Below are 25,514 nucleotides of genomic sequence, written 5' to 3'. Positions count from 1 at the left end.
TATGGTAGAATTAGTGATCCAATATAATTGAAAATTTCAATTTGACATGTAAAATAACATTTGATATTATACCATCGTTCTACTTAATTCTAGAAACATTTATATATCATAAGGATTTACATGAGTCTAGTACATAGCATGATGTGTGCTAACAGAGTTAGGTTTAGGATTTAACACGAGTTTGAAACCCTGCACTTGGTTCAAAATTTTGGCACCTGCATACTCTATCATGATATAAAAAGTATAAAGTTTTATATGTAATTATATATTACATATAAATAATTATGTAATTATAAACATTCTTCGAATCAAAAGTATAATACTAAATACATTGTAATCATTTTGTTACCACTATTTTTATCTTCCAGTATATGCATATATTCAATGTATGTAATTATTCGACACATCTTTGTTCTTGTATGGTAGAAACAAGTGAAAGATCTCGATTATTTGTGATTATGTAATTGGTTACTTGTAATGGGTATGTGTATGTTTGTTTGTTAATTGTATTAGTTCTGTTTATGTTTCTTGTGTACTTGTATTTGTATGAATGTTTACCTGCAATTGGACCTTTTACCTCTGTTGAGGCAGTAGCCTACTTAAATACATACATAAATAAATATACAAGGGAAAATGTTTGCCTCAACACTCTATGGGAGTTTACAGTTCAGTTTTGGTTAGTTTATAAAACTAGCCAATCTAACTACTGCCTATTATTGGAGGGGTAGGAATAGGTATAAGTAATATCATTTTATTCACACTCAATCATGGTGTAGTCAGTATGAGTAGATGATCAGATGAGATGGCTTCTGAACAAGTTCAAGCATTCGATAGTCAGTTGGTTCTCTCCATCGCGAGAAGCTGACCACGTTTGATAAAGTACTGGTAAACTTCCTAACCAACCGTAGCATAGGTAAACGTTCCCTTGCTCCAACGTTGAGCTTGGCTCGTAACTTTTTTTTATCTCATCCTTTTCAGATTCTGTTCCCCCTGATTACGTCCATCACTTCTTCCAAAAGTCTGGGCGTTGGACGTGAACTGTCTTATGTAATATTCATTTCCGTTCTGACCTTCTCTTATCCGCCATTCCTTTTTTATGTATTTCTTCCTTCCACAACTTAACCACTTATTCTGACATCTTTACAGGGATCATTCAGCAACGAACGAATTTGTGCGAGTTTTATTTGTGTATATGCAAAATGATATACATATATATTAGTGGTCTACCACACCCTCTAAATACCCACAAAATTTTACAGCCACTCCTGGAGTTTTTTACACATACACATCATGATCACCTCTCAAATTAGTTACAATATCCCCTTATATTTTAATAAGAGCCTTCATATTATGATCCTCTGATAACATTTTCTTCGAGAGTAAAAGGAATTCAAACTTATGTTGAAAATCATGTTCTTCTACCTGATGGGTTCTATTATTTTGGTCTGTTTATAGTGTACGGTGGATGAACTGTTGATTACAATTCAGGAAAAGTACTTGCATGACTCAAGAAATCTCTGACACCGTGCTTTCCCTCAGACATCACTAATGGTCCTGGACAGATGTCCATGACATGGTCAGATGCCTTTTCATATTTTTTGGTCGAATTTTCAAAGCTATTTTCTTCCTTCTTTCCCCAGCGTTAAAGTCCTCCGCTCTAAATCCGAACCTGTTTAGTTGATGTGCCACCAGATGGCTTTGATTTGGAAAAAGAGGCGTGGCTAGGAAGTACAGAAGGTCGGAGAAAAGCGAGCCTCCGGTGATTGATTGATTCATTTGGTGTTTTAAGTCCACTTTATGCATAGTAAGGCTAATTGGGACTAGACCTACAGTTTAAATTTGGATCCGAACCACTATGTACCTCCACCGGGTATTGAACCCGGGACCCCTTGATTACAAGGCGACGACGCTACGCGAGCCTCCGGTGGGAACTTCACTTCCAACTGATTATATGCCGTACGTTTTTTGAAGCGATATAGGGCGGTGCCAGGTAGAACGTGTCCTTGGCGACCAGCCAATGACAGGCGTGAACGTTGTACAGTTAGGATACTTTGGCGCGCAAGTTGAACGTCGGGTTCTGTATTTTTCTTGCTAGCAAAAAGTTTTTATAAAACTCGCCACTTAAAGGTTCATCATAAGATGGGGCACCACGACATTTTGAACCTGACTGTCCAAGTCCCATGAATTTCCTTCGCCTAGAGGCAGAGTTATCGTTCCTCGAAGAAACACGGGAAACAGCGCGTCTCAACACACACACACACACACACACACACACACACACACACACACACACACACACACACACACACACACACACACACACACACACACGCAATAACCCATTCATTTTCCTTCCGTCTGTTTTTTTCGTTACGTTGCCACCGCGTTGACGCCACTGAGTTGTTGTGTCTTCGAAAATCTATGGGTGTTATATTCGGCTGAATATACACAATAACCCTTCATTGACGTGGGCGTTCACGAACATTGCGAGTCTGAGTCAGTTTGAGTCAGAGCTGTTTCAGTCTAATGGGAGATTGGTTGACCGTAAGTTAGTAGTCTGTTTTTCGACGGTTCCTCGCGAACCGGCTGAAGTCCAATTCGTGTCGACATTCATGAATCTTCTCTTTTAGTAAAATGTATTTCGATAATGCGAGTAGAATACATATAATATTTAATAATAGTAACAGGAATGTAATCTTTCAATCACACAGTGTTTAGTTTTTAATTTCGATAAGTAGCTTCATCCGGCCGTCGGCCGATCTGTTTCCGTAAATTTTGAAATTGTGTCGTCTGATACTTGTCAATAAAGAATGTTTTTGGAGATACGGTAAGTTTTGCCTAATGTAGTTAATGTGAACGTAATTATCGTAACATTGTATGAAATCACTGCGTAAAATCACAGCATTTTTCAAATACCGCCAATCAAATTCCGTTCATTTCGTATATCAGTACAGACTTGTTTTCAGTATCGAAAACAAATAATTGTGAACCATTTGTTGTTTAAAGATAATAATATTATGAACTGTTCAGTGTCGTTGTTTTGTAAGGCCCATGTTCCATGTCTATATGTTATATTTTCTACAAGCAATTAATTTTCATTCCCTCTCTTATTTGCTTGCTTGAGTAGATTAGGTGGGTCAGGTTTGGTTCTCTTACTTTCATAATTATACACACGTGCGGAAATAATAAGATAATTAAACCTAATGATCCCAAACTACTTAAAACGTATAAATATTAACAGTGTATGTTCATGGGGGCACTACTTTCAATGTTTTTTTTATGTACATATAATGCTTAAGGATCACTTGAGGTACAGTAAATGCAACTTTGTATTGAAAGCAGCATATTTTCAGTTACTACTTTCACCAAGTAGTCAAGCTCGTTTTTGTGCTATTCACCTAAATTCATGTTTCCTCACAATGTGGGATTTTTTTTAATATAACATTCACGTTCTCTTGTAAGATTTTGATTTGATTTTGTTAGGTTCCATGTCTCTGTCTCAAAAAATAATCATCTATACATGTCTATACCATGTGATATAACTGCTCTCTCTAAAAAATGTTTTTAATTTGTGTTATTGCATCTGTACGTAATATAAAAAACTGGTGAAAATAACTTGTTCTGCTATGAATACATTCTCATGAATGTAGTTGCACATTTTCTTTCATTTATTTTATTTTGAGAATAATTACTGAAAATCATGGTTCCCATTGTGTGATTCTTTTAGAAGTTATACAAGAGAATGAAAAGGTGCTTTCAGTACTGCAAACAACTGTGAGAGTAAATTTGCAGTTCCGAGAAACCTTTCTGTGAAAAAAACAACAACACTTAAGAATGTGATCATTTCCAGAATTTATCTATTTCAAGATAAAAAATGTTGTGTTCAGTAACATGCATGTATCATGATACACACATTACAGTAGTTACTGATATAACAGATTAATCAAGTCCAGTGAGATGTATGAAAGTAGTCTATGCTGCACACTGTTTATGCTGTACTTCATTAAATACTAGTTGCTCATGTTATAAAACTACGCGTAATAACTACAGAAAGGAGGTACGGAGTAACAAAGTCCAGTATGAATTTTTCATTTTTGTAATGGTGCTCGTATGTCCTTAGGATAAAGCAGCCAAAGCTGATAATGAAGACATGCATTTCTTGAAGTGAGTACATTAAGTACATCATTTTTGTTTGCCATAGCTTCGGTGGATTTGATTTTTGCAAAGTGCACTCTCATTTATGTGGTGAGCACTCTAGAATGTTGGCTAATGAAATGTTAGTATCAGCAGGGAAACTATATTACCCATTGGGAAAATCCCAGTTCATGTTTTTTTAATAGTATTTAAACATGAAAATGTAACAAAATTAATCCCACTGTACATATTTGGAATGAAAGTACTAGTATATATATATTTTTATATATAATAGAGCATTTCTTTAATTTCGAGGAAATATCCACCAGTGTGTGTGTTTTATTCACATATCAAGAGAGAAGAGATGCAAATGCAAAGTCCGGTATGGGACTTGGACGTGGGAAGTGTAATAAATATGGCACTCCTCTGTTTGTCTCGTATCAGCTGGCACAAATATCATCGTGGCAAGGGAACATTTCTTCATTGATGTTAAGCTATTTAGTAAATGATGAGTATTTGGTTTTCAAATAAGCTGTTGTAAGAGATACTCTAGATATTATTTTTGTATAGCATTTGCAGGTGATGTTAATATTTTCTTTGTACTTTTAAAGTAGAAATATTAATTTTCAATATTAGGGTTTTTCATTCTTTCAATTGCTTTAAATGCTGAAATAAGTCTTAAAGGAACAACAATTTAGTTTTCCAAAATATGTTTTCATACTTTTCTTTCAGAGTGTAAAAAGTATACATGTATAGTATGTCCTACAGCACTTGCTAAAATAAAGTATGAAATTTCACTTCAATTTAATGATCAGTGTCACGACAGTAAATTTGTGTTGAAGGCTGAAACTTTTCGTAGCATTCAACCTAGTATTTTTCATTAATTTGATATTTGAGGAAACTTGTTCAAAAGCCCAACATGCAATTCTGAGCACTCTATTGGTTATTATTATATTTTTTTCTGTGCAGACTAACCTATTTCTAAGATAGCATTCAAACTTCTTTCAGGTACGAGTTTCTCTTATATGCTGCAGTGATATGATATTATAATCCTGTGTAGGAATATTCACTATATTATTTTACTGTACTCAAATAAAATGTGCATGCATTATATATAAAAGGGTTAATATGGAACTCTACGAATTCTCTGTGTTTCCCTTCCGCTAGCAGTTAGTTTGGCAACAGCGCAGTAGCACTGACTGCGAATTGGCTGAACTACAGCGCCTTGAATAACGTAGTGTGGAAAACGACCCAAGAAACTGGTTCCCCAGACGGATGAGAAACATAGATGACAGTGCGATCAATCTCGGTGCTATTTTTCTTATGAAAGTAATGCGGCTTTGTTAGTTTTTGGAATATATTATGTAGATTTGTTTGTCTTGAAAGGCGGTACATGAATTGATGGAAACAGTTATATTTGTGGAGTGATTTGCAGTCACGAAATGACATTAATTTGGAAAGAAAAGTAAAATAAAATTAATTAATAAATAGCATACGTAACACAAGAAGAAACATCGCAAAGTGATTCCGGTGTGTACTAGAGTTTTATTTTTCTATGTTATTAGAATATAAATAGTATCCTGAGAGATATTTCATACCGAGGCGACAAACCACAAGTGTCGCTTGGAAGCGAGCAGTCCGTAATCAATGCAGCCTTAGAGACACAAGTTCTGACTGCACCGTTTCCTCAAGGAAATTTTACACCAAAGCGACACGCGACAAACGATACAAGGATTTCACACCAAAGCGACACGGGTCCTTCGGTCCAAGGCAACTTTCACACCGAAGCGACACATGTTGCTTGGAAAGGAGCCAATCAAGAGCAACATTTCACATCGTAGCGGCATGACGGGAAGCACAGGCCAGCGTTCGGTTGGTGAAATCCTCAAGCGATAAGTGTCGCGTGCTCCTTGTCGCTTTGGTGCGCAATCTCCCTAAAGCAAGACACCCATTGAATCAGGGAGTCGTAACGTAACGAAATGGAACGGTATTTTCAATTACGGTTTCCGTTACGTTACAACCAGAAACAGAATAACTTTTTTCGTGAACAGAAACGTTACCTCAGGTATATGAACATTACGTTACAGGTGTGCATAACGGTACCGAACCATAACTGATCTGCAAAGCAGTAGGTCGTTAAGTGACGCTTTAACGTTACATCCATTGCCGGCAACCAGTAACGTTACAGGGTAAGAAACAAGTTTGTCACGTATTGACTAGTAACTTTAGTGTGTATGGAAAGTGGTAGTAACGTTACAATTAACCAGTAACTTAATTGAGGCCACGACTGTAAAAACGTTACACTCCTTGCTTCAAAGCAACAACGTTATTGATAGCTGGTATCATACAGACGTTCCGATGTGCAATACCGTGTCCGATGCCGTGTTCCGGATAGAATAACATAGGTCTCTCGTATAATTGTGCTCGTTACTTTTGTAACGTTACAGTTCTTTTCCTCCACAAAAGTCTGTTTCGAAAAAGTGATACACATATCCGTTACGAATAGCAAATACCGTTATCGAAGGCGTGTTCGAAGCAGGGTTTCGAAGCGGAGTGCGGAGCGTACTAAAGGAGCGCTCCGGAGCGATTTCGAAGCGTCAGTTCTACTCCGCTCCTCGCTCCGGAGCGGAGCGTGGGACGACAGCACTCCGCTCCGGAGCGGAGTGGTTACTTATTTTTACATGCACGATCCGATCCGGAGCGGGGCGAGATACAATAGTGCTCTGATCCGCAATCGGAGCATTTGAAGTGCAAGCTCATATCCGGTGAGATAGTTATTTTTATATATGAATGGTGTAACCGCAACTGCTGGTCTAGTCGGTAGGGCGTCTGACTGCAACGCTGGAGACCAGGGTTTGAATCCCGCGGTGGATGATCTAACTTCGAAATTATTCCGGCCTTGTCCCAGCATATAGCGGCTCCTGGGCTAACCCAGACTCAAATAAATGGATAACTAGGGGAAACCCTCGGGGGGGGGGGGGTAAAGGTGGCCGGAGCGTGGTGCTGATCACATCACCTCCAAATGGCCGAGCGAGATTGGGAATGTGTCGGGCCCTACCCCCACATCAATGGTTATCTCAACGCTTCACGACTCCAGTCTGGGAATTGGAGTTCTCTGTGATTGACCCTTCTTCAATTTCATCATATCTCATCCTTATCTTAATTTGGATATGAACCCGTTCAAGCAATCAGTGTTGCGGGATTGTACGTTTGCTTATGCTACCTCCCCCACACGACAGCCCTGTTTGTTTTCGTGTTCTGCGCTTCTTGTGTAGGTGACTGACGTCAGTGCTACCGGCTAGCGGATTGGCCTTGTTGTTCCCCTTTCAAGAGGAAAGGGTTGAACGTACTTGGCAGACAGATCGTTGCCTTTTCGAGGGAGATGCAGCGTTGCCAATCGTATTAAAAGTGTGCTACACCGACTCTGGCTTACGCGTATTGTTACTTTCTTAAAGAGACGTTTTAAAATATGTGTTCTCTTCTAAAAGTATGTTCATAGTATGTGTGCCTGTGAACTTTGATTTATGGGCATTTAAAATATTTTTTTAACACGGATGGAGGGATCCTTCCGAAACAGTCTCGGTTAGTGGAATTATAAGCTGTCTACAATTATTTCAAACAATGTACAACAACGACAAATAAAATCTTTAATCGTTAGTTCCATGCATCTGAAACCTTGGTAATCATTGAAGGTCTATAGTAGAACTAACTAATTAATTGATTGATTTGCTTTATTTTACTTCGCTTCTTGTGCCACTTTTGGCTAATTTGCGAAGATGAGAATGAGTGATGATATGATGAACTTGATGAATGGACACTCACAAACATCCATGCCCAGCCGGTATTCGAACCCGGAACCCCTGGCGTCATAGCGCGATGTGCTAACCACTCGGCCACAGGGTCGGGCTCGTTTTACATGTCACCCCCTTCCCACCCCAGGGGTGCCAGGAGTGTCTTGGAATTGAACGGCATTGAGAGTGTCATTATTAATCTTAGCGACCCCGAAAACTATTGATTCCACACTAATATCGGTCGTTTTTTATTATTTTTACATGTCGCCCCCTTCTCACCCCACCCCTAGGGTTGCCAGGGGTGTTTTGGAGTTGAACGGCATTGGGAGTATCACTATTCATCTTAACGACCCCGAAAACTATGGATTCCACACTAATATCGGTCGTTTTACATGTCAACCCTTCCCACCCTCACCCCTAGGGGTGCCAGAGATGTCTTACACAGTATTTCTTTCGAGATTGCAAGTGATACGTGTTCCAAGTTTGGTTGAAATCGTTCCAGGCGTTCGAGAGTTATGCCGGAACAAACATACAGTGAAAATTAGCAACCTGAATTCCCAATTACTTTAAACTTTTATCTTTCGCTACATTCAAAGTATCATCATAACCAGCGCAAAGAAAGTTAGATATGGCAATCATGCACCAGCGAGTGTTTTGTTTTGCATGAACACCTGTCTGCCTGTCATCTTCCTCTGTACACGTTGTTTCGTCTTTCCTCTGCGTGCTCCTGGCGTTCGAAAGGTCAAATGTATTCTCTGCAGTAGTTTGACCAATGTTACTCGAACCAATATTCCGGAATAACTCACTTCTCCCACGGTGTGGACTGTAACGTCGGACCGATATGCCGAAGTGCTTAGCCCGAACCAGAAGTCGAACGGAAATGAGTTTTAGTCGCGATCCCTGGTGGCAGGAAATGAGAGTTCCATTCTCTCAACTTATAAAACACAGGTGGCACACCTGCTATTGAAATATATTGTCCCCAGAAGTAGTAGTAGAGTAGTAAAAGTGATAATGAAAATAGTAATAATAATAATAGTAAGAATAATAATAATAATAGCAATAATAATAATAATATCGCTCTCTTCACGAAAACAGTCCAGTGAAGATCAAAGCTTCCCCTTGCCTTCTACACACCCCTGGTTCTCCAGGTTTTCCACACTTCTTCTACGCTTCACAGTTGACACATTGCGCGTTGTACGTATGCGGTTGATTGTGCCTTCCCTGGTGTCTTGTGTAAGGATTATTCCTTGCTTATTGGCAACACTGTAGGTGAGTGACGTGATCTTGACTGGACTGTTTCCGTGGCGTTAGCTTTAGTAATAATCAGTTTTATAACAACAATAACAGGCGATGTTCAAATGCCGTACAAATTCCACAAACAAAATTACTAATGTACTCGGAACCCTTGATCGTTAGTTTTCTGTATACACTCGTATTATCCAACCTCGGAGCGCTCCGGAGCGGAGTGGGCAAGTTCTTATAATCTCGCTCCGGAGCGGAGCGTCACACGGTATCGCTCCGCTCCGGAGCGGAGTGAACCATTCTATAAAATTTCGCTCCTCGCTCCGGAGCGGAGCGAGAAAATTTCCAACTTCCTCTGCTCCGATCCGGAGCGGAGCGTGTCAAGGTAGCGCTAACCATTTTCTAAAATTTCGCTCCTCGCTCCGGAGCGGAGCGAGAAATTTTTCGATTCTCGCTGCTCCGCTCCGGAGCGGAGCGGGCTAAGACATCGCTCCGCTCCGGAGCGGAGCGAACCATTTCTTAGTATCTCGCTCCTCGCTCCTGAGCGTGGGCAACAGCTGGAGCGTTGATCCGCTCCGCTCCGAAACCCTGGTTCGAAGAAGCCTCATAATTGTGATCGGCAGCATAGTAACATTACAGTATTTTGACATTTTGAAAGTCATTAAATTATAATACGTATTTTCGTTTTGGATGTCAGTGAAAAAATGAAATTGTAAAACAAAACGTTTGAAAACATCCGTAAACAAGATTTGGCGTGACAGAAGTCCTGGTTATTGGAATTTACTGATTAACTATGTATTTATCACAAATATATTTATTTTCTGCATACTAAATCACTTTACGTGGATTTGTTCTAATTTGATTATCTATGAAAGATGAATTTTAACATGTGCGTTCACTTTATACGATAGGAAAACAAACGTTTGTTGTAAGAAAACGTTTATCTTTCTCTCTCTCTCTCTCTTTCTCTTTCTCTCTCTCTCTCTCTCTCTCTCTCTCTCTCTCTTTCAGTTTACATGTGTTACATCAATTAAAAAAATACAGTATGTTTGGCGATGAGAATGATTCGTGCTTAGATTAAGTTGCTGAAGGACGAAACATAAAGGACCAACCAAAGAATCATCTGTGCTACGCGTTCATCCACGTAAGCGAGAGGCAAGCTTTTTCCTATCGGAAGACGAAAAATAATTGCTTGCTGCACGACCTTGATAAGGCGAACTGAATCACAAGGAAAGAAACCTGTGCAGACCCGCGACTCCTGTGCACTGTACTACCGCCTGGAGGGGAGGGGGAGAGTTGACCGTTCTTCCTTATGGGCCGAGCTGAAGAGTAGAAGGGAAGCTGCGCTGGGACTTTTCGTCCAAGGTTTTTTCCCTTGTGTTCGCTCGTAGCAGCAGCACCACGCAAAATCGGAAAATGTGAATCCTCAAACTTTGTACACGTGACCTTCGGTCACGAAGCAGCCGAGTAGAGAACGCCCTGGGGCGATATGAAAGGCACTTTTAGCAAGTAGAAACTACGTAGAAACGAAACGTTAGATGGAATTGTTGTACGAAACAAACGAAACCGCGTTTGTGCAACTGGTTTGTGGCTAGACAGGGCCATTGGACTCTCAAGAAGGCAAGAATTATATGGGAAGTGATTCTCAAAACTAAGCGAATAAAAGGACAGTATATTTTATCATTTACAAGGGCCCTCATCCGCTTACAATTTTGAAAATTACTTTCAGTAATTCTTGTCTTCTTGGACAGGAGGTTCATTAAACTTTTTGGTGTAGAAACAGACAGAGCGCCCACCTACCACGTTTGAAAGAAGAGCATAGGCAGACATGAAAGTAATTTTCAAGTACGTAAGGACGACAGTCGACTTGAACATTGAGCAACGTGTGACTGAGAAATAAAATCGTAACAAAGGACAGGATTCTTCAAGAAACAGTAATTTTATAAAACTTCCTATCATTAACTCAGTTCATCCTTTTATCCTCTTTTGTTTGTTATACTATTATTCTTGTTTTATATCGCTTTTCTGCCACTTGTAGATAATCGCGACGATGAAGATGAATGATGATCATATTAAATCTATGAAGGGATGCTTACAAAAAAAAAAAACAGCCATGCCCAGGTGTCTACTCGAACTTGAAATGTTTGGTACCGAGTGTATGAGTGGATCACCCAACGACTTCGGTCTTCGAGGCTAGGGTTTCAGTTGCAACATGCAGTATAATTACGTTTCTACTATTACTACTTAAAAAGCCCCCTTGATACATGAGATACTACAAATAATTTCAGGCATACCCTCGAATTTTGATTGCCTGGCACTTTTTTAAACTAAGTAATGAAGTGACGTTTATATTCATATTAGGCCTACGACTAGCTCGAACTAAAAACTCTTGTGAAATACTATATATATGTTATCCTTGTGAAGTGAGAAACTTCAATGCTAAGAAAATATGCATGAAAAATTATATTTGTAGCTACTACTTGAAGAATTCAAATTATTATGATGGAATTTCAACTTACATATACTCTGCATATAACGTGGTATATAGTTATCGCAGAGGAGTTTTTGTCTCGCAGTCAATTTATTTTTAGTTGAGGAACTCGAGAGTAAGTTGGAAATATTTAATGACCCACGTTGTGATGTGCTGTTCGATTAATCAGAATTGGAGTGAGCGAAGTCTGTAGTTAAGGTCATTCAACACGTCAATTTGTAACCGTGAATGCAAGTTTTCTTTGATTTAGCGGGAAATCAGTCTGCTATTGTTGTACGTAATAAATTGAAACATATATATTTTCTGCTCGAGTAGGAATCCACAGCCCTTATCCAATCAATCAGTTTCTGTGTTTGAAACTTCTGTCTAGGAAAGCTACATACAATTTGCTTTTAATAACAGCAGCTTCAAAAGAACCTATCCATTCTTGTCTTACAAAGTAATGTTTGATTTTCATTTGTTATATTTAACTTTGGTTTTCTGCCACTTTTGGCTAATCGCGAAGACGAGGATGGGTGATGCAATGACAAAATTGATGAAAGGACATCACGAAGAAAATAATGAAAACAATATACAGGCTGGGATCTGAACTCGGGACCTGTGGTGTCGCATTGTTCATGAAATAAAAACATAACATGTACAGTGGCTCACATTAGTAATCGAATATGTAGCATTTTGCTGCATTTCTTCACAATATTTCAAAATTAACAACATGTACATAAATATAAACGATAGTGAAATATTTATAGACATTTATTAAAGCTATATTCCCTGTTACATTTTTCTTTTTTAATTTTGGGTGCGTCAGCACTTAGGCTATTTTGCAACCGCCACGTTATACGGGGACCAGCCCCTTACCATAACAAATAACGTAACTGTAATATCGAATAACTGAAATATTAAAATATTCTGACTTAGGTTAAAAGCTGAGGCTCTAAAGGGGCACTCAGCACACATGACACAAAACAGAACACACAGAATTATACTGGCTATAGGGTCAGTCGCCAGAGCCTCGTTAGTCTGCAAAGAGCAGTCCAGGGTGTACTACGTGGAATGAAGTTGACGATTGGGTGTACTACGTGGAAGGTCACCCCTTACACCCCTGTTACGGTTTCAAATCTGAAAATAGTTATTTATGTTTGGGTGTGAAAGAAGAGATCACTTTAATATTCAGACAAATCGTGAAAGCATTCTGTTTCTGTTAAGCTACGTTTCCATTCTGACAAGTTCCAGATCCATGAGGTGCAACATGTGCCGGCGCATGTTGCGCGTCATTTAGTGTACTCGTACTGCTTCCAATTCAAAACTACTTCTTCAAAATACGTCCGCAACAACACTGGAGTGCAGGATCGCAGTGTAGCGTTGTGCAGTGCTTTAGAGTAGTCAGTGTTTCTTCTCTTGTATTGTAATAATTTGGTGGTGATTTAACTTGGGTAAAGATGAACAATAAAGCTATGGCGGGTTTTGTGGTTATGGCAGGCGCGTATCATGAATTTCTATAAAAAAAAAGAGGCGAAAACAACCTAGATGGTGGATTAGAAGTTTTCAAGCGAAAAGAAATTCGGAAGGAGCATATAACTCGTTGATGAGAGACTTACGTCTTCAAAGTGGATACGAAAACTTTGTAAGAATGACTGCAAGTGATTTTGCATTGTTATTAAATCTTGTTGGGCCACAGATTGTAGTCGCGTCGTCTGTTTCTACTCTAGTTCGTATGCCCGTGCCCAGGAACTTGCTGTAGGCTGTTTCCATTGTCGCCGCGCACGTTGTGCGTCTTAATCGTTTGGGGCAATTTTGTCCCCGGCACTTGCGCCGCGGCATGTTGCAGACAGTTTCTATTTCAACAAATGCTTGGCACATGCAGCGTCGCATGCCGCGTGTCATGTTGCGCGGTAAAATTTGTGGTAATAGAAACGAGACTTTACATAGTTCTTTTATCGGTCAACTACAGTGCGGGGAAGAAACAATTCATGCTATTTCCTAACTACGTCTGTTACCAGTAGCTCCATTGCCCCTGACTGAAGTACGAGAAAAATGGGTAACAAAAACAAAAATACAACATTTGACGAACTGCAGTTATTTATTTTTACCTAACCAAAGGGTGCAGGTACAGGGAAATTGAAAATGTTAAGTACATGTAAGAGTACTGTGGGTGACGCAATAATACGTAATGAAAAGGAAAATGAGGTAGATTCCGTATCTCAGAAAATTCAACCAAGAGAAATAGGAGAACGAAATGAACGAGATTCAGTATGAAAAATCAAGACCTTTTCCTCATCCCCACTCCCTTTCCAAACCAAGAGCTCCGAAAGCAGCTGTCCAACTTGGAGCAGGCACTGGGACTGCTGTACGGTTCAGTAGCGTTTCGTCCGAAAGCGAAATTCCTAGAAAAATGCTACAGTTCGTCCGCGACGGTTTAATGAGTTGCGTTTCGTCCGAGCCTGGCTGATGATGAGTCACACCTTGACTAACCGGTGGCAGCGGTGGAATTGGTGACTAGGATACCTCAGTTAACAACTTTTAAAACTACATTGCATAGACAGCGGAGTGCAGCGCAGGGAGTGCAGACTCGGTCAAATCGTCGAGAGAGGGGTCCCGGCTTCGATACCCGGTGGAGGCACAAGTGGTTCGGATCCCACTTTAAATTGTAGGTCCAGTCCCGATTAGCCTTACTGTGCATAAAGGGGACTTAAAACAACAAATAAAATCGTTGAGACGAAGTGAACTTGGATCCAGAAATTTTAGTCATGGCAGTCAACACTACTACTTCTAAGCAGCTCCCATAAGTGACTGAGGTTAGAATGAAAGTTTGTCTTGTTTTAAGTTTACTTGTATGCACAGATAGGCTAATTGGGAGTGGGCCTACAGTTTAAAGTGGAATTCGAATCACTGTGCCTCCACCAGGAATCGAACCCGGCTAGAATGCAAGTGGTTTCTCATACTCAGATGGGAAGTTGTTTATGTTATTGTTTCACATAATTTGTAGGTAGTCACACGTGGTCTGAGAAACAGAAAAGTCACACATAGCCTACGCATAATTCTCTCGAGGCAGTTTGTTGCAAGAACCTTGCTTGCAGGCCACGGACAATAACTTTCATGGGTAAAAAAGTGTAGCTTTCCTGACGAAGAGTTCTCGGCTTGCGAGCCAGCTTAAATTGGAGCATCCTGCTTAGAGGAATATACGCGCTCCAAACGTTGGACGCTAACGCCGATATAACCTGGCTCGCAAGCCGAGAACACTGTTCGAATCTCCACAGGCATATAATAAAAATGTAGTATCGTACCCAAATGACACACCTGGCGTAATACCTAACGTGCCAAATTTTGGAAAATAGGAGCTGAAAGCGTGTGTGAGAACCAGAGCGACTTAACTCTACTTTATCAAATTAATAGGAGAGGAAATAATGTATTCTTAGGAATATGACTCTTAAATGTGACTCCGCCTTACAGATAAGCATTAGAAGTGGAAAATGTCGATTTACTCCAAATACTCTTCAGAGGATTTTTTTTTTTTCACGAAACTGAAAACAGCATTTTTGTAGTTACGTCCCTCTGATTCCCGTAGGACGATAGGTGAAATACATTTCATGAGCGATGTTTGAAAGAAGTTGTGTTAAGATGTCAAACATGTAGCCGACAGCCATGCTGTATGAAGAAAGCATATAGGATAAGCTCCAATCACACTTAATCTAGGCTCACAACGAAGATAGCGGCTGAGTGACCTAGCGTAATGAAAGGCAAAGAAAACAGTTAATCATTGGAAGAAACAATTAGTTTCATGTTTAAGATCATTCTATCAATTAATGCAGTTGCTTATAAAAATAAAAAATGGTCCAAAATGCTTCAAAGTAATTGAAAATATGAGGCATTGCGGATACGAAGGGCGAACTCAACAAAGTGCATTGTGATGGAAATGCGTTTCAAGTTGCCAGGCACAGTGCAAACTTCATAAAATCTTTGAAAATCACGCATGAAACATTCCGATCTACTGTTACCAAGTTTTTGTAGAGCTCGAACTGTGCCTGACAACTTGAAACGCATTTCCCTCACAATGCACTTTGTTGAGTTTTTTCCAAAGAGGGGCAAGCAAGGTAGTTTTTCCGGGGGAGCAAAAAAGGTGCATAACAGTGTTGTCTCCTAAAAAAAACATTGCTTTAATTTGAAGTTACGTATCATATTCATCTTATTTGAAAATAAGATCCTTAGGAAAATATTTGGACCTAAAAGGGATGAGGAGACAATTAGAATAATTAAATCAAGAAGACTTAGGTGGGCAGGCCATGTGGCACGAATGGGAGAGAAAAGAGGAGTTTACAGGATTCTTGTTGGGAAACCTGATGGTAAGAGAACTTTAGGAAGGCCAAGACGAAGATGGAGGGACAACGTTGAGATAGACTTAAAGGAAATCGGTAGGGATGGAAAAGAGTATATAGAACTTGCTCAAGATAGATGGCAGATGGACAGATGGAAGGCCTGTGTTGCTGCAGCCATGAACCTTCGGGTTTAAGAAGGCTAGAGAGTTAGTTAGTTAGCTAGTTATGTTCATGCAATAATTAACATATATTATTGCAGCTGAAATGGAATTGTGATATATATATATATAGTTTTTGGTTGACTTTCATTTTCCAGGTGGGTCTTGCAACCCCCCCCCCCCTCCCTTGCCTCTCTTTCGGACTTCCATGCAAAGGTTCTATTTTTATTTCGCGTCTACCACTTTCGGTTAATCGCGATGATAAAGGATGTGATAGGTGATGGAAGTGGTATAAAGACAATGACCCAACCCATCCATATTTTCTAGTCCAGGCTCTAATCCGACATTAGACTTCGCAGTTTATTACGCTAACCAATTTGCCACGGGATCGGCTTCTTTGTGTTTGTCTGCTCATCAAATGATTAATTAGTTATTCAAACTATATAGGTAGGAAAGCTATCTAAAATAACGAAACAGAAAAATAAATCCACTTGACGTCTTGTAGCACTATCATTAACCTACAATTTCATGCTCACAAATCCACACAGAAAACTTCTTGTGGCATTAGTTTTACGGAATGGCCTTGGGGAATAAACGTCGCCCATTTCCTGGTTCAGCTCGAAACAATTCCGGTGCCTTATCGAAGCTGCTCTTGAGCACGCAGGGTTTCTAACCTACTTCGCCGTAATTCAGTTGTTGTATCTTGATTAATATGCTGTATTGTAGAGTCAACCGCAGATTAAATAGGAGAAAAAAGATTTTCCCGACGGAAAATAAGTTGGTAATGCTGCAAACACCGAGGCATTCTTGATAAGACGCTTGAAGAGCGTCGAGCAAACTTTCCTGAAAAGCACAACTCAACTCCAGTATCGAAGGTCATGCTACACGTGGATTGGCAACTTTCGGGAGCATGCTGTCTGTCTACACAATTCTACCCAAATACCTGTTTGAAAATGAATCTTCTGTTCGCATTTTATTTTTCAAATGTAGTTCTGACATTGTAATCATTTTGCAATTATTTTTATATGTTCTTATTTTGCTTCGCTTTTATGTCACTTTTATAATTAATCGAAACTATGAAGATGGATGATAATTAGATTAAATTAATGAAGAGACACCTAAAAAAGATATTTACAGACCAGGACTCGAACCCGGAACCTAAAGCGGATAGGTTGTGGGGAAAACCTTCAATAACTCCCGCCACGAACTTACTTATAATTTTTGTAATTTCTCACAAGTATTTTTTGTTCTGTTTATGCATAATACCTGCTTTCGGAAACGTAATTTATAAGTGACACACTTCGTTCGGTAGGGACAAGCCACGTATTGTTTGAATGGAGGGACACATCTCGTTCATATACTACTAGAGTGCGCGTCAAATCTCCTGCATATGACCTTGAACGACTGAACAGCACCAGCGAATCACGGACGTGCAGCGTTGCCTAGTTCAGAAGCTGTTTCACCTCGCTACTAAATCGTGTACCTGGCGCTCGGATATAAATAGATTATTTCAAGTGTCAGTAGTTCAACAGATGGAAAGATAATGAATTTGCGAGTATGTACGAAAAACAAGCGTGATTGTAGCTTATACCGTTCCCTCTGTAGAAGCAATGTTATTATAAACGTATTTGCATTGTATCCTTTTTGCTCTCCCTTCGTTCCTGTTGCATTCTGAAACTTTCCGAACTAAGGGAACAGGGCACGTTCGTTCCCAGTGATGGCAGAAGAAGTTGACGAAGAGGATACCGTCATTGTTCGTTTTTTTTTTTTTCATGTGTTTAGTGGGTGTGTGCAGCATGTCGTTGAGTAAACCAAGTGGTAGTGATGGCGAGAGAAGAGGGAAAAATACAGTGTTGTACGAAGCCAGGCACTACAGGTGATTTTTCAGGTGTACATTTTTTAAAAAAAAAAAGTGTTCGAGTGACGAACAAAGAAGTAAAATTGACTTTAAGAAGTGCCAGGATCTAACAGCTCAAGCGTGTGGTGTGAATCAAGCTACCGTTTCTCGGATATGTTCGGGGGCAAAACAATGTGGATCGGGGCCTGCTCCAATGTTTCAATAACCTAGACTAGAAAGCACATTAATATACCGAAAAGAACGACAAATTTAGATGACTTTGAAAAAAGACGTAGTTCGTAGAACAGTCTTTGAAATTTACGATCGTGGCGAATTTTCTACTACCAAAAAGATAACGTACTCTTTACGGGACAAAATATCTTACAAAGGCTCCACAACTTCCACCTTGAGAATATTGAAAGAATTATGCAGTCCCTAATCAGGTATGTTCTTTTCTCCCATTATGTTTATTATATGTTATATTATCTAATGTTCCGTGCTCTCCGTGACAAGGCGTTTCGCTCGACCACGCTGTCTCTTTCCGTGTGAGATTTCGACATGGCACCGCTGCAGTGCGCTGCTATTGGCTATCGCCATATGCAGGAGATTTGACGCGCACTATAGATACAATCATGGACTATACTTGAAATGGCCTCCCCGATGGCGCAGTGGTAGCGTCGTCGCCTTGTAATGAAGGGGTCCCGGGTTCGATACCCGGTGGAGACACAAGTGATTGGGATTTCAATTTAAACTGTAGGTCCAGTCCCGATTAGCCTAACTGTGCATAAAGTGGACTCAAATTAATCAATCATATATGATAGAAGTTACGAAAAATATAAAAGATAAAAATTTTAGAAGAGATACTGTGAGCAAGTCGAGTTGGAGAGAGATTGTCTTTTGTCTTTTGTCTTTGTTAAATGTATTTCATGTAGTTTATATAACATGAAGTTATAAGTTAAATAAAAGTTGTTTTGTTCGTTAACGTTTGGCTTAATTGAAGATTATTACAATATACTTGAAATGTGACGTGCTAAACACTACTTTCGGAGATCAGTTGGACATGGCAATTTTGATATACAAGTTGCATTTTCTCTACTTAGATTCATTATGTCCAAATTTTATCCTAATAGATAATCTCCCAACAACGCAAAATGTTTTAATTGACTCGAATTCACAATGACTCATATACAGTGTGTTTATAAATGAACGGTGGGGTTTCAAAAATTAATAATACATCTATTTATTACCTTACACGGGCAAAACGTACACCGTAAGCAGCAGCAACTGTCCAAGTTTATATAACTTTATTTATATTTGTATAAAGATAGAAATCAAGAGGGGGCAATTGCCCCTCTGTGCCTCCTTGCAGGTGCTCTTGACCGTCTGGAAGAAATAGTGCACGACAGACGTGAAAACTAAATCCATCTTCAGTATCCCTTTGTCTTGCTACTCTTAGATTCTGCAACCTTTCTTTCTATGGTCCAATGTTTGCCTTCCTTACCTCCTAGAATTGAAAAAATATAAATATGCTGACCAAGGCAGTAATTTATTTTATTAAAAACATAAACTAAACGTAACGTTTCAACCTTCTAGCAAGGTCTTCATCAGACTCTGTATCAAGTACAAAAGTCTTTTGTACTTGATACAGAGTCTGATGAAGACCTTGCTAGAAGGTTGAAACGTTACGTTTAGTTTATGTTTTTAATAAAATAAATTACTGCCTTGGTCAGCATATTTATATTTTTTCATAATAATGGAAACAAGGCTTAATGGTGTTACTCCTAGAATTGATTTCCGTACAAGTTTGAGGGCTAATCTCCCCTGCCCCCTGTGGTTGTGCCACTGCACCTTCTTCCGCCGTTGTTGCTTTGTGAACTTTCATCGGCTTCGTAATACTTCATTTTCTTCAAGAGCATAATATCGTTTAATAACCGGCGATAAGATTCCTCAACCCTAAATTTCTGGATTAAAGTATAATAATATAGGAGCATGGAAATCTGAAAGGGGGCGAGGATGGCCACATCTCCCCTTTAGAAAACGAATGTCAGCTAAAAGTATATATTTCACGCGTATAATTTGATCCCAGTCATAGTAATGTACATTAATTTATTATAATGGGAATGCAGGAATGCGATAATTTCGAATTCAAGTGGTGTTTCTTGAGGGGGCAACACTATTATCTGGTTAATATGCCCCATGGAAAAATACCTTGCTTGTCCCTGCGTCGAAAATATCGGTAGACGTCAATGATTAGGGGGTGGGGCATGTGCCCCCCTCCCATTTGCACCCCGTGCGCACGTCTATGACTACTCATTTCTACACTAGTTGGAAGCTGTATTCAATTTCGAGCCAAAAATGTAATTTTCAAATCAGGATTGTTAAACGTCCACGAACCAATAAATCCTAATGGGTTCTATTGGGTTCCGCAACAAGACCGGAACCTTCTTTATCGCACAGTTTTAATTCGGTCCAAGTTGCGTATTCTTTCATTTCAATATGGAACTTAGACAGTCTTTAAATTGATCCGGAAAGAAGGTCCCTGTGCCGTATTTCAATTGATCCGGAGAAAAGGTTCCTGGAACGAATTGAAATATTTTAAACATAAAAAGGCTCTTTACGGTCCAGATCCATTTATGCTTGCTAATATTCCCTGCTGAACCGGAATTGAATTGATTTAAAATTCCTGACCCTTTAACAACCCTGGTTGAAATTCATTTTTTTTACAAACAACCATATTTTTAACGGCTATTTCACATTAATCCCATACGATATACTGAGTTATTTTTCGCAATGTTCAAAAGAAAGGTAAGAGATTTGGGCTTTTCCTTTTTCTTCCTTGATGTTTAATAGATTATATTTGTCACGCACCTATAACGTTACTAGTAAACATTTGTGAATTGTTCTTTCCTTGTAACGTTAACATCTACCATACTGAATTTATTTACGTTCCTTATGCAGATGGTATGTACCCAACTGCATTTTGTTCCGTTCCGCTACAGTGGTTTACATTTTGTTACATTCCTATGTAACGTTAATTAACCATATTGCCTTTCACTTCGTTCCGTTACGGAGGATTGCATTCATTACGTTCCTATGTACCGTTATTTACTACCATGTTGCATTTCGTTACGTTTTTTTGTAACGCTAGTATATACCACAATGCATTTCGTTACTACGTTCCTTGTATCCTTGTAACGGTAGTATATACCATATTGCATATTACGTTATGTTCCAATGTGCTCATTTCGTTCCGTTCCTTTATAACGTTAATATCTACCATAATACATTTTGTTACGTTCTCTGTAACGTCAGTCTGTAACATATTGCATTTCGTTACGTTCCATGGGTACCAGCAGCTGAACCATACTCTTCCTCCTACAAAATGGAACGTACCGTGTAACGCAAATTGGGTACGTTACGACTCCCTGCATTGAATCGCGCATGCGCGAACAACAAACCACGGCAACATGTTGCAAGCTATTGAGGAAATGGCCCAGTTTGAGCGACGCACAAGCGACAAAGCGACACGTGTGACTTATCGTGTCGCGTAGATCTGTTGTTGTAATGTGCGGTTTTTCGTGTCGCCTATCTGTTGTTCGCACAATTAGCAGCGAACGCTTGCCAATAGACTGAAGGCACCATGTTGCTTGTCACTTAGTTGGGAACTTCCCCTGTAGCGCGTCGCTTCGGTCTGAGCACCCTTCCTTTAAGGAGCTTTCCGACCGAAGTAACAAGTAGCACGCGAATACGCCATATGAACGCGTCGTTTGCTGTTTGGACCCTCATGTGCAATGAATGCTATTTTACAGTCTGGAAGTGTGTGTCACTAGTGTGACAGTGTGAACATCCCGTGTCGCTTGTCCCATTGGTTTGAAAGTTTCCTTACACTCATGTTGATGGCACTAAGAAAGTTTTGTGGGGTTCCCCTTGTCGTTTCATGGAATTATCATTATCATCATCGCCGCGATTAGTTTAAAGCGGAAGAAAAGAGAGAGTAAATATCCAAAATACAAATGCTTCAGTGTGTATATCTTTAAAAGAAATGATGATGATGATAATAATAATGAACCTAATTCATACACAAAAATTTAGTTGCCAAGAACATTCCACGCGTATTTTTTCTCCCGTATTATTAACGAAAGTATGACGATAACAGGACGTGGTCGACTGTCTAGAATGTTCGTTAATATCTTCGCAACCACTGTACCAAATATCATAGCAATTATCACATTCATAGAAATGCTTCATGTAAAAGAATCAGACGTTGCAGCGAAAACTCCATTTACTTCCATTATAAGTAGTCGAACACCAAGCACCGGGGTCAACACCAGCGCCTCTAGCGGATCATTTTCGAGTGGAACCAGCCAGAGCGCACAGAACTGTGCCGTTTTCCACACTACGTTATTCAAGGCGCTGTAGCTGAACTCATGTTCCTTCTAAAAGCGTACGCCGTATAGCTGAGGTTAAAGTACGTTGAGTTCTTTTGAGTGTAAAATGGGACATACTCGGAATGGAACAAAGAGCAGGGAGTAGCGGTTTTTATAGTGGTTTTGTATTTTAAGTTGTTTCATGTAGAGTATTTATTTGGGTTATATTAGTTAAAGGACAGGACACTTTGTTCTATTCTAAGATAGGTCTTTTGGGAAAATTGAATATTAAAATTAGGTAATGAATTGAAATTACTGGTTAAATAAAGTGTCAGTAAGAAATACATCATAATGTAAAGATTTAACTGTATGATTTGCTTTCTGTAAATTTGTTTTTTGGTTACTTCAATTATTGAATGTCGATTGGGGTTTATATTATTTCTATTACCATTTATGTTGTCTCAAGCCCTTCAGGCATTATGTTAAATAAAGCTCTTTACAATCAAGCCATTACGTATTCTTCCTCAAAACCTACAACTTTACGGCTTAAGCCTTCCACTGCGGTATTTAAATTATATATCTGCTAGGTTAATGGATCAACTTTAGTTGTATGCCTTGTGTCCTACTTTAAAGGACAATATTTCTTAAGAAAATAATTCTAAAGGATGTGCAATAAGAAGCTGGTCATAAAAGGAAGCATTAACATTGGTTGCATTATATACTTTCGATTCGAGTCGATCTAACAAACGGAGGTAATATATGTTTTAGTGAAAATCTATACCTTGAAGCGTCGGCAAATTTACAGATATATGATACGAAAAGGTGTAAATATCTCATAAGGATAACAATCTGTCTTGTTGTTCTAGAGGTAGCATTCACATTACATCGAAACCTGGAATATCTCGTAGCACAGACAAGAAGGGTATGCATTTCAGAAATTCGTCTGCAAGGGAAGGTGAGGGAGAACAAGATTAACGGTGAAATTAATTATGGAGCAAGAGGAAACGTAGGAGGTGTTGAAAGGGATTCGAGATGGGACTCTGGTGGTTAACTGGTGACGATTCAATGAGCTGGAAATTAATTTGCAAAGGAAATAAACTCGGCCGTATCAGCAGGAGAGGAGGAAATGATCCCTGAAATGTCGCTGTTTCGCAGTTAAGGTCTGGTGTCGCGTTAAGTCAATTGTGTTTGTAATCGCTAAGTAAACTCACATTACCTTATACTTTGTATGTTATGGGGTCCTTTGATGCCTTTATAAGTACTAGCCCACAGTTAAGTATTTTACGATAACTTCCACAGTGTAAAAATAGAGAGAGGTTTGATAGCAGTGGTTATTACAAGTTTATCTATTAAACTATCTTCATTGTATTTTCATTCTTGTAGTCTAAGCATGTCACGGTTGAAAAACATGTCCACTACCTTAGTAACACTAGCATTCAATATAAACCTCCTGTGTAGTAAAAACATCTGAGTTTATCGTGCGGTTTACATCAGCAACTTATAGGTATGTCTGATGGACGCCTTTTCATTACGAAATTATGCTCTAAGCATATCAATACATTTAACATTTTTCAAAAACTTAATCTTTTTCTTATATTTGAAGCCTTAGTAGGCCCATACAATGTAATTCAATTTTTTATGTCTATAATAAAATTTCTCGCTACGTCTTTTGCAGAAATATGTTCATTAAATGTACTTTTTCAAAGGATTTTTTGCATTAAAACAAAATGACATTGCACGTTATCTTGATTTTCCTCTCAATTCTGAAAACAACAAATTTTTACACAAAGTCCCCTTCTCAGACACTCAACTTCACTGCTAGAGTAAAATTAATTATTACTAAATACGTACTAAATTTGCTCTAATAATAATTATAATTGGTATTCTGTAACGCATACTGGTTCACAGTTTCAATCCAATGCATTAATAATATTATATTACTTAGGTACTTTTCATTTTTCAGCACCTCCACGTTAAAATGAAACTTTCATTGTAAATCAAGTTTCTCAATTTGTACAATTCTCAAAGTTCTTTTTGGAAATAACTTTCAGTTTTTAAAAGTACAAAGAAGCTTTATAAATTACTGAAAAGTTCAGGTATAAATTGTAGTATATCTTGCTAAGAAAGATGACTTTGAAAAAGCATTGCCTCAAATACAGCGTGGAAAGTTTCTTGTTTCAATCCAGTGTTTAGGAATCAGCCAAATTCATGGGCAAAACCAACTACGATTTTCATTCTAGTATATAACACCTCTCTTATTAGAAATTTAATTAAAATAATGATCACGCACAAACCAGGACGAAACCATCACTTGATCGCTACAAATACGTCACGCAAGAGGTAAGTGTATTATAATCTCGTTACCCTTTTGGGTTGACAACGCACTACACAACATTTGGCTATTTATAGTGGTTATCTTCCTAATTTTCCTTATTCTAGAATTAGTAACTTCTTAAAAAGGTAAGATTATTTTAAATGACGACTCTTTATTCCTGTTCAACCATTGTGGATAGCAGTTAATAACTGCAGATTAAAAAAAAAATGAAAGTTGACAGTGCAAGTATGCGTTTTCTAAGGTACAGTTTGTTGAAATTCAAAAACACTTAACAGTCGTAATAAAAAAACAGGTCAATATTGTCAGATTATCAAAGTCCAATTTTGTTTTACTTTCTTCCTTTACTGAACGTTTCAGCAATAGTAAATTTAACATCCTTGCCTCACTGTGACGATGATGGTGCTGGTTATGTTCACGTTGTCTTCGTGATGAAGACTCCAGGCCTTTCTCTCATTTTGGAGAATTCTTTGCCTTCCAGATAAAGAAGGGGAAAGGCAGCACGAAGATGAACGGGAAGCCAAAGCCCCAACCGAACCTCCTTCGTGGCTCTCCCAACTCCTCTTCTTCCCTCTCCTTTTGCTTTCTTTTCCTCTCGTTCTCCATATTCACTTATAAGTAGTTCTCTGAGATAATAAGATCTGTAACCTGCCGGAAGCTTCAATATAGAATTTTGAACATGGCTATATTTTGACTGTGTCCTGGATACGAGCTACTTTCGTGTATTGTTACCTGACAGTTGAATATTTTAACAGTTTGACTCATCAAACAGTTCCATATTGTTGATGATGCAAAAAAGTAAGTCTTTCTATGTGAATGGATTTTTTAATATTATTATTATGATTTGCT

At 38.9% G+C, this 25,514-nt stretch overlaps 1 protein-coding gene across 1 annotated transcript in view; it reads right to left on the bottom strand.

The window, feature by feature from the left end:
• LOC145992432 (uncharacterized) overlaps positions 1-25,271 on the bottom strand; it is a 47,740-nt gene extending 22,469 nt beyond the window's left edge. The window contains exon 1 of the mRNA XM_083128816.1: positions 25,204-25,271. Coding sequence (XP_082984942.1) covers positions 25,204-25,271 — 68 coding nt within the window. The remainder of the gene's footprint in view (positions 1-25,203) is intronic.
• Between the last annotated feature and the right edge of the window lie 243 nt (positions 25,272-25,514).

The sequence above is a fragment of the Lepisma saccharinum genome, chromosome 9 (genome assembly GCF_977018435.1).
Source record: "Lepisma saccharinum chromosome 9, izLepSacc3.1, whole genome shotgun sequence".
In the NCBI taxonomy this organism is placed as follows: domain Eukaryota; kingdom Metazoa; phylum Arthropoda; class Insecta; order Zygentoma; family Lepismatidae; genus Lepisma; species Lepisma saccharinum.
The sequence above is the reverse complement of the archived record's forward strand: the minus strand, read 5'-3'. Positions and strand labels throughout refer to the sequence as shown.